Source organism: Amblyraja radiata, chromosome 37, assembly GCF_010909765.2.
Source record: "Amblyraja radiata isolate CabotCenter1 chromosome 37, sAmbRad1.1.pri, whole genome shotgun sequence".
NCBI lineage: Eukaryota > Metazoa > Chordata > Chondrichthyes > Rajiformes > Rajidae > Amblyraja > Amblyraja radiata.
In genome coordinates this window covers 9296642-9313379 of record NC_045992.1, presented here as the reverse complement: position 1 = coordinate 9313379, position 16738 = coordinate 9296642, and the positions used below count along the sequence as shown (strand labels likewise).

The window sequence follows — 16738 nt, the reverse complement described above, 5'->3', positions numbered from 1 at the left end:
AGAAGACTGTGGAGGCCAATTCTCTGGATGCTTTCAAGAGAGAGTTAGATAGAGCTCTTAAAATTAGCGGAGTCAAGGGATATGTGGAGAAGGCAGGAACGGGGTACTGATTGTGGATGATCAGCTATGATCACTGTGAATGGCGGTGCTGGCCCGAAGGGCCGAATGGCCTATTCCTGCACCCTTTGTCTTTTATTGCTTCAAAAAAATATGACAGTTTTCTCAGGACCTCTAAGGCTTAACATTTTAAATAGATGATATTATCTCTTATTATTGCAGACTTGCTCACCTTTTCACCTTTTGGACCAGGTGAGCCCTGCGAAAAAATAAAATTAAGTTAGAACTTGAATGTGGATCGTAAAGTTTACTCCCTGTAAAATATGAGAGGGTGCTTTTCGAATCTTGAACAAAAGTGCAGAAGTGATGAAATTCTGCAGAGGTATTTATAATCACATCACATGGTAGGAGATGCTGAATGTAAAGATTTACATGTAAAAAATTGCAAGACACAGACTCCCATTTCAGAAACTTCAGAGAAGTTGGAAATTATATCCAAAAATATCTGATAATAGTTATTTCACAATTTCGCCAGATAGTGGTAAGCATTAGTAATTCATGCTGCTGATAAAATTCAACTTGCTAGGAAATAAATATATGAGATTTTGGTTTGTACTTTGGATCTGCAACTAAAGATTCCGTGGCTGCATACTGCATACTGCCTATGGGGCTTAAGTTTTGATTTGTGTCTCCAACACTTGAAGCCAGATCACAAATGTCAGTTAGCAAAATGTAACCCATATTATCTAATTGCTTACACATGCACTCAAATGTTCATGTATCAACTTGTATGCATATGTTTTCTTCAACAGCAGTGGGTGTACAATGCACATCAAACAATCCTAACAGAGTCCACCACATTAGCTGGAAAGGGTACAGAGAGGATTTACAAGGATGCTGCCAGGGCCAGAGGGTCTGGGCTATAGGGAGAGGTTGAGGAGGCTGGGACTCTATTCATTGGAGCACAGGAGGATGAGGGACACGTTGGTCCAAAGGGCCTGTTTCCACACTATCACTCAATGACTCTTTGACTCTAAAAGCTGAAGAAGGGTCTTGACCTGAAAGGTCACCCATTCCTTCTCTCCAGAAATGCTGCCTGTTCTGTTGAGTTACTCCAACATTTTTTGTCTATCTTCGGTGTACACCAGCATCTGCAGTTCCTTCCTACACAGAAAACCTAAGCTGCCTTTGTTGGTCCAACGCTCGAAGAACATGGATAACATTTTGCATGCACCTTCTTAAAGGAAAGCTACTTTGATTTTTGTTATACCTACCATGTCACCTTTAGATCCAGCTTTTCCCTGAAAAAGCAAAAATAAAATATTAAACAACAGAACACGGACAAAAACAATATTGCAAATTTATTTTTATTTTCCAACTCCCTCTCCCCAACTTATGAAATCAGATGAAAAATATACAAGGAATGAATGTCCCAAGCCCATGTCCACATATGTGCTACTTTGTTTTACTCAGACATTTACTGCTTTGAGCCTTCTACTATGATATACCATGAGCACATAATCAAATGTTTCATTCATCAATTCAACAATCACTTTAATAAAAACGTCTGTAAGAACAGTATTCCTTTGATTAAAACGTGAAAAGGCAGAATTGCCCATTTAGCTAATGTAGCCAAATGTTTCTAAGTGCAATGAATTGACTGAGGATTTCAACTTTAAATGAAAGTTCACAACCAAAGCCAAGTTCAAAGATGTTAGATCAGCTGCTAGCCTGATTTTTCTTCATATCAATGTATGTTTGAAATTCCAATCCCGCCAATTTGTGTATCAAACTTGAAAGGTTAGATGTTCACACAATGGGTAGTTGTGGATAATATATTGCAGTACTATTGTGAGCATATTAAAGCTTGGAAATGGGCTCCAGCCAGATCGCCAGATATCAAATGCCACCAGCAAGTGATATTGAACAAGAAGGCAAAGCACAATAGATTTAACATTGTGGTTCTCAATGTTTCAAATTATTCTGAAATGTTTTGTCTCAATGTATTATATAATAAAAACACATTGAAGACTGATCACTTGCCAAGCACTGAGCAGTCCAGGGCTCACCAGGAGGGGTTCCCAACCATGTCTTCAATTTGAATTAATCATTGGCTTTAGTTGTGGACTTCCATTGCAATATATCCCCCTGTCCTCACTCCATACCTCAGTCCTGAGGAGGGGTCATAGTATCTTCTGATCCATTTGGCCAGAAGATTTAACCATCCCTTTGAATGTGTTAGCCTGGCTAGTTCAATACCTATACATGGAAATTCAACCTTGGGACGGGAGCCATTTGTAGCCCAGATGAGGTTTGTCGCTAAGGGTGTCTAAGAGTTTCTCAGAATTAAATAAAATCTCACAGAATAACCCAGGAGATTAATGTATCTGTCAATACAGATCATGGATTGAACCAGACTGATGCTGCACGTCATCTCAGGGACAAATAGCAATGGACAACAAATCCTAGCTTTGCACATAGCCTGAGAAGGATTAAAAATGATGGAGACTGTTTTTGCTATTGCCTGATTTGATTTGGTCTAAAACCAACACCACTCTCTTAACACCTTCTGATGTGGCCAAGTAATCCAATATGTTGTGGAGTTGCAGGGAAAGGAATAAATATTTGAGGCACATGCACACGCACAAAAGCTGGTACGGAATGTTTTTTATGATGTTACATAATCTTATAACAATATATAGAAAAATGAAATACTTACAGATTTACCATCCAACCCTATAGGGCCCTTCAAAATAAATTAAACATTGATGAATACAAATTTAGAATCAAAATGTTTCACATGATAAAATTTAAGGCATTTGATTATTTTCAAAGACATTTCAGCATCAATGTGACTCTGAATCCATTAGTTGAATCGAGCAGTGGAAGAGTTAGTACACAAACACAGAAGCAGAGAAGATGCTCTTTTCCAGACTTGTTTAGTCACCAGCATTTTGTTAAGATGCAGATTTTAGCTGGCTCCCATCAGCTGGTAGTGAAGTGTGTAAAGCACGCTCAAACCTGGTCAGTTTATTGTTTCAATATGTTCACCAAAAAATAAGAAAAAAGACAAACGGAAGCAGCTTGGCAAATTGAACACATCACAGCTGGCAAGAAATGAATATGTTAAATGGTAAATCATTTCTGACAATATTAACTGTTAAAAGATATTTTTCCAGTTTGGTGCAAGCGCCAGCACTCAACATCTGGCAGCTTAATAGTTTACTGTAGGTGTGAGTAAATTAAAAGCACAGGAGCAAAATATTTTAAAATGCTGTTCAACTTCACAAGGATAATTCTACATCATTAATAATCACAGCACTTTGGAATATGTCTGGGCCTTTCACCAATGTATGGATTATATACAAGTATGAAGCAAGATGTATGCAATATGTTTGTACTAAAGCTGAAGTCACAGTCTCAGCTTTCCTAAACCATGAATGATATTCTATTCCAAACCTCATTACTTCCCGACTAATTCCCTTGCTTACACGCTGTAGCTGTTTGTTGGAGGTATGTATGCACGCTGGCTGATCAGAGAGCAGCTGAATCATGAGCAAAGTACATTCCCACAACTGGCTTCATGTTTCGCTACTATCTTGAGCCCAAGCGCCGAAGATGTACAAACTGTACTCTGCCTTCTGCGCAGCAAATCATTCATGATTAAAGCAGTATTGTATGCAACACTTAACATTTCTAATCAAACACGTGGCAAAAATAGCAACATTCCCATTGCTTCCTAACACATTCCCAAAATGCTCCATTGGATTAGAATCATGGATTCTATGATACAGAACTGAAATGATATGAGAGAACTGCTTGATGTCAGATGAGTGTTCTTCATCACTTTGCTAACACAGAATTCAAAAGTGCATGAGTGTTATTTCCCTGAACTTTGGGAAGGAATAAGTGACATCCCAGCCTACAAACTCTCAGGGTCAGTAGAACTCCAAAATAATTTAAGTTCCTTCATTTTTTATTGAACTCGGATGCAACTTTTAATTTTAACTGAGAATCCATATCATTATGTCTTAGTCTTTTGCTTACTATTACTGATCTATGAAAATATTATCACTCCCCACTAATTGCAATCCTTGCCTCACACCTTGCTAAGTAGCAGTGACAGGTTAGAATAATCGATATCTGTCAACCCAAATTTCCAGGATCATATTTGCAAGTTTGCGTTTAAAAAGAGATTGCGCACTTCATAGCAATCCACATAAGTATTATTAGTGATATTTATAGAAAGCTTTCACATGTCAGTCCAAAATGCAGATACACAATTCAAGCATTAAAGTTAAGTTTAAGAAAGCCAAAACAGATTTTCCTATCCTCCTTTAAGGTCATCAATAAAACTAAAAAAAAAAAATAGTTGTACAACTCATTTTAATTTTCCATGCGTTCATGGCCACAGACTTTGATGATATGACAATTGTGGTTGTGCATCAAATTAAGTCATCGTATGTGAAGCGCATTGGGACAGTTCAGAGAAAAGTGGAAAACACAACACTTTACCTCTGACTAAACACAATGGGAAAATAACATTGCTTCATTTTCTAGAATAAGTTCAATTTGACAATTTAAACGATTATGTCTAAAAGTACTTGACCTAATCGGAACCTGATAAATTTGTTTTGTTTTGAAATATGCTACTGTGCAGAAAGGTCTCGCATATCCCCATTCTTGGCAGACGTTCCAGAGACCTTACGCACTGCAGAGATGTGGCTGCCGTCACTTGCAGCTTCCTGCCTGCATCTCTGATTCATCCCTGATATTATTAGGAGCCTTCCTTAATTAATTTCAATCAGATCATTTTGACAAGTTTGCACTCAAGTTCCAAGAGGCTTCACAGGACTGCTACGTAAGGATATTTGCCGCTGAGCTTTTAGCAGAGGTGCTCAATTGGATATGTTGGAATGGAATCCAAAATGTATGAGAACAGCTTTAATGTGGCGAGCAAGCTAAGCGCAAGGTAATGTGAAAGTATCAATCAAACCGTGCAACTATAGGACAGGCAGCATGTATAACTTATAAATCAAGGTCGGTCTAAATACATTATCAATTCCTTTCAGAGTGTCCATCCATTCAATCGTACAAATAAATCAAAGAAACTTGGTTATCAACAGCAAACTGTTAAATATTACTGAATAAGTGGATTTCCAAAAGTCTCTCAACACACCGGATATCCTGAGAACCCTCTTGCTCCTGGTTGACCCTAAATTAAAAGAAAACACAATTGGGGGAATTAATTAATCCAAACCATCATGTTTTTTTCTCTCTGATCACTTGCATTCATCAGGTCTCAAGCCAGGCACAAACTTGGTCTTTTAAATCAATAGTAATCATTTTTCTTCTCAAGTAAGGTTTTCTAAACAATTATGCTCATTAGCAACTCATTTGAATTAAACCATATGTCAACACGAGCGGAAATAGTGAGAAGTTGTCCCAGCAAGTCATAGCAGAAGTCCTATTGTGGATAAATGCTGTCAACGCCATCAGTGCATTCATTATGAGTGTCCTGTTCAATGTAAATTTATGTTACTTCCCCAATGTCCATGTTTAACTTTGGAAGAACAAAAGGCCGACTATAGAGCCAATTCAAGCATTCGAACCTCCAACATACTGGCAGCAGAGTTGAAGGCTGAGCTTGCACAGTTTTAGCTCCTGGATGAAGTCTTTTTATTAAGGGAGGTATGAGAACAGGGAGAATGAAAAAGCTGCAAATCGCTTGGAGTCATTACTCCTGCCTGTGATCATGATGTGAAATTAGTGCTTCTTATGTTTCTTTTCCACTTGTCTGGCAAACAAACCCAAGTGCCACAACTTCTCTTCAAATCAAAGTAAGGGTCAAGGCCCTTCTGAAACTTTACCTCAGTATCCGTGCAAGCTGGGAATTACAGGCCATCTTGCTGCTTGCTGCTGCATTACATAAAAGCTCTACCAGTAAAGTGGGCAACCCAAGACCCTGGACTGATGCAACTTTCCCATTCACCCTTGAAAGGGGCATTTGGCTGCAATGCCGGACTCCACAAACATGCAGGTGCTAATTGAGGACACTTGTGCCCTTTCAGATCTTGAGCATAAAACACACAGTGCGGGACTAATGGAGTAAAAGGCTTGTCCCACTTGGGCGTCATTTGCGCGTCACGCAGATGGCGAGCGAAGATTTTGTACATCCCGAAATCCTGGGGCGCCGCATGCGACCGCTCGTCACTGCCTACGTCACCACGCACCATGCGCACGTAATGCACACCATGCGCGCATCATGTCCGTGGCATGACGTGCGTGTCGTACGTCATGACGCGTCAATGAAGTCGCGTAAATTACGCGCAAATGACGCCCAAATGGGACAGGCCCTTAGCTAAGCAGATCCAGGACAAGGATAAATGACATTTTAGGCCGGAGTCCTTCAAACATCTACAGTTCCTTGTGTCTCCCTTTCAGATCTTCCCTGGCATTTTCGCACAGTAAGCACCCTTTGCACAAGGAAGCTGTTTCCTGTGTGCACTGTGTTTTTTTCTGTAGCCTGTGCATGTCCCTCTGTTTTCTGAGAGGACTCTGCCACCTCCTCCCAGCCACAATCGTGGCATGCACTCGTTCCTTGCCAACACGACCCAGTCGCTGAATGAAAGGGATTGCATTGTGGTATGACCCTTTAAGTGCCAGAGCTACTTCCTGAGGTCAGAGCTGTGAGGAAAGGTACTATTAACGGGAGAAACATGACACCTACCTCCAGCTGTTTCTGAAAACGAGTACTGTTACACCAGGGAGCCTGTTGGCATTGTCTTGGAACTGGTGCTTATTCATTTCACAAACTTCTTTTTAGAGTTTATTTCAAAGCAGCATCGGGGAGACTGTTAATTTCAGAGAAGCGTGGCAGATGAATTCTTAGGCCTATATTCAGTCCCTCTAACAAGTGGCCATATATGTGCACACTTAGACGGCTATTTGGCAAACTATTCTGTGTGGATCCTGTTACTGAATAAATTTGGGAGAGGTAATAGTGATGAAGGAAGAAAACTAACACAACCCAGCAGAATCTGACAAGGCCCATCATGGGCAGTGAGGAGCACATCTGCCTGAGTCAGAAGGTTACATATTTAATTCTCTCACCAGAGGAGTGAGCACCAAAATGTCAATTACTCTAAACTGTTAATGTTGAACAGGGTTCCAACCATTTGCTCAGGTGGAGAGGAAAGAGCGTTAAAGGTGTACTGTTTCAAAGAAGAGCAGGAAAGTCCGGATTGGCAGCCTGTCCAACATCAATTAAATCTCACCAAAGGGATTACTTGGCAATGATCACACTCCTGCTTCTAGCTGTGATTAAGTAGTAGACAATATACACAAAATGTTGGACTAACTCAGCGGGACAGGCAGCATCTCTGGAGAGAAGGAATGGGTGACATTCCCTTCTATCAAGATGCTGCCTGTCTTGCTGAGTTACTCCAACATTTTGTGTCTATCTTTGGTTTAGACCAGCATCTGCAGTTCCTTCCTACACATTAAGTAGGCAATCATTGTTTCCTCCAACAGTGACAAAAAGTTCTTCAATGTAAAATGCCCTGGGATAAAAGGTGCTATTGAAATGCAAGTCATATTCCTCTCCAGGCTGTAACCTGATCTTACATCAAGTAGAGTTCTAATCAGAAATAGAAGTGCTGGCTAGCTTCCCCTGCCTTGCCCAGAGCATGAAAGCCAATTGACTCATCCTGTCATCACTCCAGCAGAGCTCAGGCTAACTTAGCGCCACGGAGCGAAATCAAACCTCAAGCTTGGCTGGACAGAAACAGCTGAGCCATCACAGAAGCATGTAGGACTTTATTGTGAAAGGGTTTTAGATGTGAAATTGGTGACTGGCAGCGATGTGACATCACGATTAAATCAAGGCAGTTTCCTGATCATTGCTTTTTCCAGCATTGTATCTTCATCGTAATGAATGAGTGAAATTCGATCTTTGTTAAAAAAAAGTTTACTACAACTTCTCAAATTTCCAACTAATTGAACAGCAATTGGGCTTAATCCTGACTTTAATAAGATAATATATGGTTGTAGTCCTACCTGTTCTTTACAGAGACATTAACTTAAAATTAATTCAGAGTGTTTTTCCAATTAAGTTCTGGGTTAATTGAAATGTTATATAACAGACACATTTCTCAAATGATTTCAGCAGATGACTGGCTCATGGGCTAACAAGTCTCACCACAGTATCTAAAGTCAATTTAAATCTGTTTCATTTAAAGCTATTGAGAAAAAGCAGACCAGTTGTCCTGTTATTTGTTTGTCATTTGTTAAATGCAAAATATGGGAGGGGGTAACTCATTGACAAGCTGTTCCTCATTAGTAATGGTTTATCATGCCGCTTGGATGGCTAACTAAAAAAACAGATGGCTAAACTATGTTGTCACATTGCTGAGGACCTGACTTAAGCTGATGCGAGAGTGAAAAATACTGTAAATAAATCAATTCTTTATGGTATATTTGAACAGGAAATAACACATCAAAGAAACAAAATACTTTCCTATCATCTTTAAAAGGACATTGCCTTTCCTGGCACATTGACATGTCCACTCCTAGCAGTTCCTATATAAGCATGGCCATAGTTGTCAAGGTCTATTGAGTTAAGGAAATGCAACTACAGAGTAAATCTAACCAGGCTCTTTACTGAAATATGGAGAAAAAAACTTGCTTTTGGCCCTAGCTCATCTATAAAATTAATTTAATCACAATTTATAATGCTGGGATATGCAAATAAGAATCATGCCTTCAGCAGTTAATTGATAGACATCTGAACAAGAGTCTCAAATTTGTTCATGTATTTTCTGCATATTTTTCAGGACATGGAAAGAGGCCATTCAGCCCATCGAGCCGACTGCAGCTCCCAGAGAATAAAATTAGATTGGTATAGAATTAGTGTAAACGGGTGCTTGATGCTGGTACAGATATGGTGAGCAAAGGGGCATGTTTACGAACTGAATTGCTCCAAGTTTCAGGGGGATCTTGCAATCTCCACACAGACAGCACTAAAGGTCAGGATCATACTTGGTCCCTGGAGCTGAGAGGCAGCAGCTTTAACAGCTGCACAACCATGCTGTTTAATCTTTTTGGTATTCAATACTGAACTATTTACATAAGAGGCTAACATCACTAACTTTAGGAATTTGTAGCACACGTAATTTATCCTCAATGCACCTCGATGTGCAGATGTTTGTTGTCATGAAAACTTCAAAGCACCATCAATATCTGAATTTACTGAACAAAAATGTTGGGAGGGAATTCCAGAGCTGAGGCCCAGAAAAGCTGAAGCCACAGCCGCCAACAGTGGAACAATAAGAAAGGGAATGCCGATGAGGCCTGAATTGAAGAGGTGCGCAGATTCTGGTAACAACTGCCGTCAATAATGTGCCAGATCGTGCAGCATGTAATAACGAAGTCTCTGCATCTGCTGACATGTACCGCAGGCACTCCCAGAATGATGCAGACAAAAATGTCTCACCTTGAGAAAACCAATGATGTTGTTATGGTGCTTTGGTGGCTCAAGTTGTATCAGTGCCCCTGCTGTGGCGAGTGAAATCACTAGTATGAAGAGACAGGGGTATAGGGTAATCACCCCCCCCCCTCCCCAGGAAGCATCCCTCAGGGGAGTATCAGTTGCTGAAAGTGTCCAGACTCCCAGAGGTTGAAGGAATCATGCGAAATTCCAGAAAAGATGGTATTCACAATGAGGAGGTATTTGCAATGCACAGTCATCTGCACATTGAAGGAGTGGAAACCATTCCTGTCCATAAAATAATTCTGTTTCATAAAGGGGAACCCAAATAGGCCCAAGGCTGTCTAAACTTCTTGGAAGCCAGCAATGCTGATAGATCCCAGTGGCAAGATGCCCCTTCGTCCTTGCTGATATCAAAATGTATGCTCTCATCTATCCGTGAAATACAAAGCCTTGGTGACCTCTCCTGAGCTGCACTGAGCAGCATTTTGGGAAATGCAACAGAGGTTTGCTGCGGCTACTGGGAAAGATCCAGTGGCAAGGAAGTTCTGTGTCATCATGACCTTGACCTCCAGGAGAGAATAGTCCGAGCACAGGATTGTTTACATTGATCTTCCTACAGAAATCCATGTATATCTATGATGATACATTTGGAAAACCTAAACCTCCAAATACCACAATCACCAACTAAACTTCAAACTACAAATTATTTTGGTTGCACTAGGGATTTCAGACTTTTGTCTTGTTTTGTACCACATTTTTAATTGGACTTTTTTGTATGTTTGTATGTTTATCATGGTATTTATTGAGCACTGTGCTCTATTGAGTCAAAGTGTTTAATTGTCAGGTACCAAATGGAACAGTGACATTTTATATACAGCAGGACAACAGGTTTGTAACCACAAGGTTACAAACTTGTTGTCCTGCTGTATATAAAATGTCACTGTTCCATTTTGGTACCTGACAATTAAACACTTTGACTCTTGACTCATGCCAGTAGGGTTCTGCTGAGGTACCCATAGTATGAGAAACGAGCCAGTTAAATGATGAAACTTAGTCAAAGTCAGTTTAAAAACACTCTGTGCAAACTTTGGAATGTGTCTGCGTAGCCCGCAGTTAATTCTGATGTGGCCGATGACAGCAGATTGTCTCTTAAAGTGGGAGAAAAGTGACAAACTAGCACCAGGTGCTCCTGGTTCGGTTGATGTTGATGCTCTGATGTTAGCCTTGGAAGAACAGTGACGTAATTCACCGTGCATCTGAAGCTACTAGCGGTCAGGAACACTGGTGCTGATCTCAACCGGGAACACCCAGTCTAACACCATGATTGCCACAATTTGGTTTTTGCTGCAATTTCACCTGGAAATGATCACAAATCGATTTACTCCATGTGAAATGAAAATTGCATCACTGAGCACCGTTCTTTGGGAGAGCTGCAAAATCCAATTTATAAGTGATTCCTTTCAGCACGGAGACGGTTCCCAGCCAGTGTTAATGTTCAACACAAGCTTTCTCACAACCTTCACCCAACTCATCAACAATTCTCACAACTGTTTGTCCTGCTTGCCAGGACTGGAAAATATTATCTTTGATGAACAACAGATACTTTCTTTGAAGCTGGTGGATGAGGGCAGACTTACTTGGTGTGTAATATTCTAATAACGGCAGAGAATATCAAAAGGGCCTATTTCCCGGAACAGACAGGTTACCCTCAAGGAGCTACAAGTTTGAGGCAGAACGTCTGGAGGGGAACTGAGTAAATGCATTTCGCTCCAAAAATAACGGGTGTGTAGTGCTGGTGGATAGAGTGTTAGGGGCAGAAACTTTCATCACATTTAAAACATACTTGATTGAGTAAGAGCAAAGATTGTAACCTCCACAGATGTAATCAAAACTTGGATAGCAATTATGCTGGATAGCAATTGTGGCTGGCATATAAATGATGGGCCGAATGGCCGTCCAATTATATAAATGTCTCTGACTCCATTGGGTTGTGAGTTCAAACCCAGTCAATTGCGGACTGCGTTTTGCTGCAAAATGCAAGAGGTTGCTCACGTACATGCCAAGAAGTTCAAGATTTCTCAAACTCGCTAACAGCTATACAGCAGGAATTCTGCGACTCAGTCCCCATGAGATTTTGTGACGAAGCACAAATTACAAGTGTTACCCAACCAAACCTTGGGAATCTGCTTGTGCAATGAGATCCATGTCCAAAATTGGTCAAAAGGAACTAAATTGTCTGTATTTTTTTTGATTATCATTAATTATTTAAGTTGAGGAGAAAGTTTTTAAGTGTTTCTCTGTTTTAGAACCAGTGAGACACATAACATATTTTTCCCAATAACCCTTTCTTCCCAATAACCCTTTCTGGCTTAAGCCCTCCCTTCACCACCTCCAGTTTAAATTCCATTTGGAATATTTTGGAGGAACAAGAAACCAAGAACCACAAATAGACACAGGCCCTTTGGCCCACCATGTCTATGCTGGCTATCTCATCTCATCTATACTAATCCTATTGACCACTATGTGGTCCTGAGCCTTTTAGTTGGCCATTTGAATGCTCAGTCAGATATTTCTAAAATGTTCTAAGAGAACCTGCCTCCACCACGCCCCCCCCCCCCCCCCCCCCCTCTCCCCCCCCCAAATCAATGCTGTCCAGATTAGTGTGTAGGCAGGGACTGCAGATGCTGGCTTAAACCGAAGATAGACACAAAATGTTGGAGTAACTCAGCGGGACAATCAGCATCTCTGGAGAGAAGGAATGCGTGATGTTTCAAGTCGAGACCCTTCTTCAGACTGAAAGTCACGGTAAAGGGAAATGAGAGACATAGACAATGGTGTAGAGAGAGATAAAGAACAAATGAATGCAAAAAAAGTAACAATGATGAAGGAAACAGGCCATTGTTAGCTGTTTGCTAGGTGAGAATGAGAAACTGGTGTGACTTGGGTAGGGGAGGGATGGAGAGAGGGAATGCAGGGATTACTTGAAGTTAGAGAAATCAATGTTCTTACCACTGGGTTGTAAGCTGCCCGTCCAATGCAGAAAATAGATAGATATGAAATAATTTTCAATTAAAATGCAAACAGGGATGTATCTTTCTTTTGTAATCACATCTATATTCTTCATTCTCCTTCTCACCCACTTCCCCTGGTTACTGCTGCACATTATTATTCTCCCAAGAATCAGGGGTCTTTATGAATCTCAGAATGGCAGAGTGAGGAAATGGAAGCGTTGGGGGCTTTGTGTTGTACATTGGGAAATCGGTACTTCGGAAGATAGGGATGAGGATTGGAGCGTGGGAAAAGTGGAGAGTGGGGATGGGAGGCTTGATGATGAGCATGCCTAGGAAACATGATGTAAATACCCAATTATCCACCCACAGGATTGATGCTGAGAAAATCACATCAACCCAGGGACTCTTAGTGTGGAAATGGCACAGTACATGTGTGGATGACTCACCACACCACTCAAAAGCAATCTGGAAATATATGTCGAGACGGGTCCCTCTGCACAAAAATAATTTTCAATCACACAACATTTCAATGCCCTTGTTCTTCCTTGACAGAATACTTTGTTTAGACTGAAGGGTAAAAACAAAATGAAGTTTCTAACCAATCCCCTTGACACCAAGGTGCACAGCACAGTAAAGTCAGTATAAATTATCTCATTTGTGGCACTTTTTTATCGTCAGTTCCTTAAAGAAAGTCATTGACACAAAAAAACAGATTATTGAGACTTCTCTTAATTATTCTTTTTTGGGGGTTGTATTGCTAGTGAAGCTAGCAGTTATTCCTGTCCTTAATAGCCTCTGTGAAGGTGCTTCTTCTCACAAACCACTGCAGCGCTTCTGGTGAAGTTACCACAAAGTGCTGTTTGGGAGGGAGTTCTACGATTTACATGCAGTGATGAAGGAATGGTGTTAGATGTCCACGCCTGATGTGCAATGCGATTCTAACTCATAATTGCTTCATTCCAATAACTTATGTTACCTGAACAAGTAAAAATATGTAATACTTAAGCTAATATAATGCAATGAGAGACCAGTGGTATCTGCTACACCCAGAGAGCAGTGACACAGTTTATATTACTGCTACAGAACATTCAAAACTGTTGGTAGATGCACCACTATTTCCTGTTCTGACACACAGTTACTGAACATACAGCGAGAAAGGAATCAGTAAAATACAGAAGGACTCACAGGAGGGCCACGGGGTCCAATGATTGAGATGCCAGGATCTCCTGGAGCTCCCTGTGGTAGAAGTGGAAAAGGCAATCAGACAATCAGGCCAGGCACCCATAAGAATCCATACAGAGACAGATTATGCTATATTGTAGATCACCTCTCACTTGTGACGACGATCCCCTAATCCAACTTGCAACCAACAGCCGGAATATAGAGACTACCAAGACCTAACCAAGATTAGATCACTGAGTGTCAAATTTAAAGTTCCAGAATGGTCAACTATAATCACAGATGTAGCATCCAGGGTCATAAGGTCATAAGTAACGGGAGCAAAATTAGGCCATTCGGCCCATCAAGCCTATTCTGCTATTTAATCATGGCTGATCTATCTCTCCTTCCTAACCCCATTCTCCTGCCTTCTCCCCATAACCCCCGACACCCGTACTAATCAGGAAGTGTGCATTCCATTCAATGTCACATTCATAGTAACAGCCTTTTGCCCTGATTGTCTTTTGGTGCGTTTTACAGAAAATAGATAGATATGTAATAATTTTCAATTAAAATGCAAACAGGGATGTATCTTTCTTTTGAAATCACATCTATATTCTTCATTCTCCTTCTCACCCACTTCCCCTGGTTACTGCTGCACATTACTATCCTCCCAAGAAAATTATAGCAGAGAAATTATTGTTGGGCAAGCATTATTGTATGCATAGAATTGCATGCTTAGGCACATGAATGCATAGAATAGTTTGGTACACTGAGTATCGTCTTCTTTTGCATTTTTTTTATGGCCCTGGGGAAGTTACTTTCAATGCCCTGCTGTAACACCACTTTGAATCATACAGCAATAGGGGGGGGATCAGTGACATAACTCCTTCAGTGAGCGATTGGGGACCAGACCACTGTCATTTGGTCTTTCTGCCTGGATCAGCACACTAATAATCCAAGCAACTGATTTGTAGCCAAAACCCATCAGTTTCTCAGGCCCTCCTAGCCTACAGATCCCAGATGTTAGCACTTTTACCATCTTCCTATGGAACTGAAGACACCCCACTTAACACAGTCCAGCAGTTAGAACTAACAACTTATTAGTGTAATACTATTAAATACATTCTTATCTTAGTCAATGGGAGATCTTGGAAGCTAAGATTTGTATTATGGCTCCTGTAAATCATTGGGAAATTGCAACTCATTTTACAAAAACTACAATAGCAGGACTATACATGTAATGCACATTGAGTGGTTTACATTACCGCAAATAATGGCAAATTATGGAGTGATTTGCAGAATCCTAAAAGCAAATTGGCATTTTACTTAATTGTGTAACTGAATTGTGCACTCAATATGGAAAAAATATTATTTGCGCTTTAGTACCTCGCTACTATTTACGTGGCCAAGCATTTTGTCTGTGTCTGGCAGTAAGCTGTGTAAAACCAAACACCAATAGAGCTTTATGCATATTTTAGGGTAAAGAATATTTCATGTGTTAAGCAAAGTAATCTTGATTTCTAGTCATCAGCAAAGAATGCAGCAGGAACATATTGAAGAAGTTTAAGGCTGAGTACAGCTGATTGCTGTCAACAGTTTTATTGTGACCATCAGCCTTCTCGACAGGTACACAAAATTGCTGGGGAAACTCAGCGGGTGCAGCAGCATCTATGGAGCGAAGGAAATAGGCGACGTTTCGGGCCGAAACCCTTCTCGACAGCCTCTTGGAATTCTCCACTTGATGAATCTGACCTCCTACTCTGCTACTGGACCCACCATTAGCCCAGCAATGGAGCACAGACCTGCCCAGGGGAGGGACCACATGCATTTGACTTGACCACCAGCCCTCAGTATTATATCAAGGAAGCTTTGTGCACAAAGAGATGGTGTCACCAATTGTATGGATAAATGCAAGTAGAGTTATGTGAATGAATTGATTCATTTTAATTATTTATTCGTTTTGCAAGGTGTATTTCGTAAAACGCTTACCTTTTGTTATTTAGATATTTAAATTTATTTGAACAGGTTTTGAATCTTTATGAGAAAGTTAAAAATAGTTCAAAAGTGATGAAAAGGTACAATTGTGGGCAGAACCCCAGGTTCAGGTTTGTGGTTTGTTCAATGCTTAAAGCTCGCTTGAGGTCTATGGACGAGGAGGGTCACCTCATTCCGCCCTACACACTTGGGCAAATCAAGTCCACATGGGCACACGGTCCAAGCAGGCAACAGGTCAGGTCAGTTCCTTATGTTGCTAAGATGGAGTCTGAAATGGTATGGTGGTTTTAAGAGGAAACAAATATCTGCATTTACAATTAACCAGTGTGTCAATGCAAGAACAACCTGGCTTTATATTGTTGCTCCATTGTGTAAATTGGGGAATGGGCTAAATGTGGTTATAGAAAGAAAGAGCATCCCATGATGTTTAAAATGCATTAGCCTATCTGGACTTGACTACATTGACTAATGACAACATTAGTTTAATCCACATTTTTCATTGATTTTGGCAGTAAGCAGTAGTTGACATAAACGGTTGGTAAATGAGTGGATCCATATCTTTGGCCACTTCATCATTGTTGTTTGACATGATGGCTGAAAGTGCTTCTGATCATCTTTCATTGATTCCTCGTTAGTATTTCTTACTCTGGCTCAATGGAGATAATGTAATTATAAATTACTCAGCTTGTGCAAGGTGCCTGTGTAAGGAATATTTGAGCAACTAAACCTCGAAGAGTACTATATTTTGATCATTTAACATGGATTGTTGGGGTCTGCAATCACACTCAATGTGGGTGCAACCCCAGGTCCTTGCTATTTTTCAACCATGGATCAAAGTAAATAGCAAATAAAGTCTACGAGTGTTTTAGAATCTCATCTAAAGTTCCTTTGAGAAAGGGGAAAAACAAAGTAGTTATTAGATTTATTTTTATAGCACTTAAAATTCTTGTCTCATTTCCAAAGCAGACTTAAATAATGCATAAATCCCTATCGGTTTGCAGTTTACTCAATGAATGGTGGGTCA

The 16738-nt window shown here is 40.4% G+C and overlaps 1 protein-coding gene across 38 annotated transcripts in view; it reads right to left on the bottom strand.

Moving 5' to 3' along the window:
• LOC116966354 (collagen alpha-1(XIII) chain-like) overlaps positions 1-16738 on the bottom strand; it is a 206335-nt gene that overhangs the window by 84812 nt on the left and 104785 nt on the right. For 35 of the 38 annotated variants that reach the window (XM_033012496.1, XM_033012505.1, XM_033012510.1 and 32 more), the window contains 5 exons: positions 13744-13794; positions 5237-5272; positions 2777-2803; positions 1332-1358; positions 290-316 (listed from right to left, as the gene is read on the bottom strand). In XM_033012496.1, coding sequence (XP_032868387.1) covers positions 290-316; positions 1332-1358; positions 2777-2803; positions 5237-5272; positions 13744-13794 — 168 coding nt within the window. The remainder of the gene's footprint in view (positions 1-289; positions 317-1331; positions 1359-2776; positions 2804-5236; positions 5273-13743; positions 13795-16738) is intronic. The other 3 variants (XM_033012506.1, XM_033012516.1, XM_033012522.1) reach the window with 2 other exon arrangements.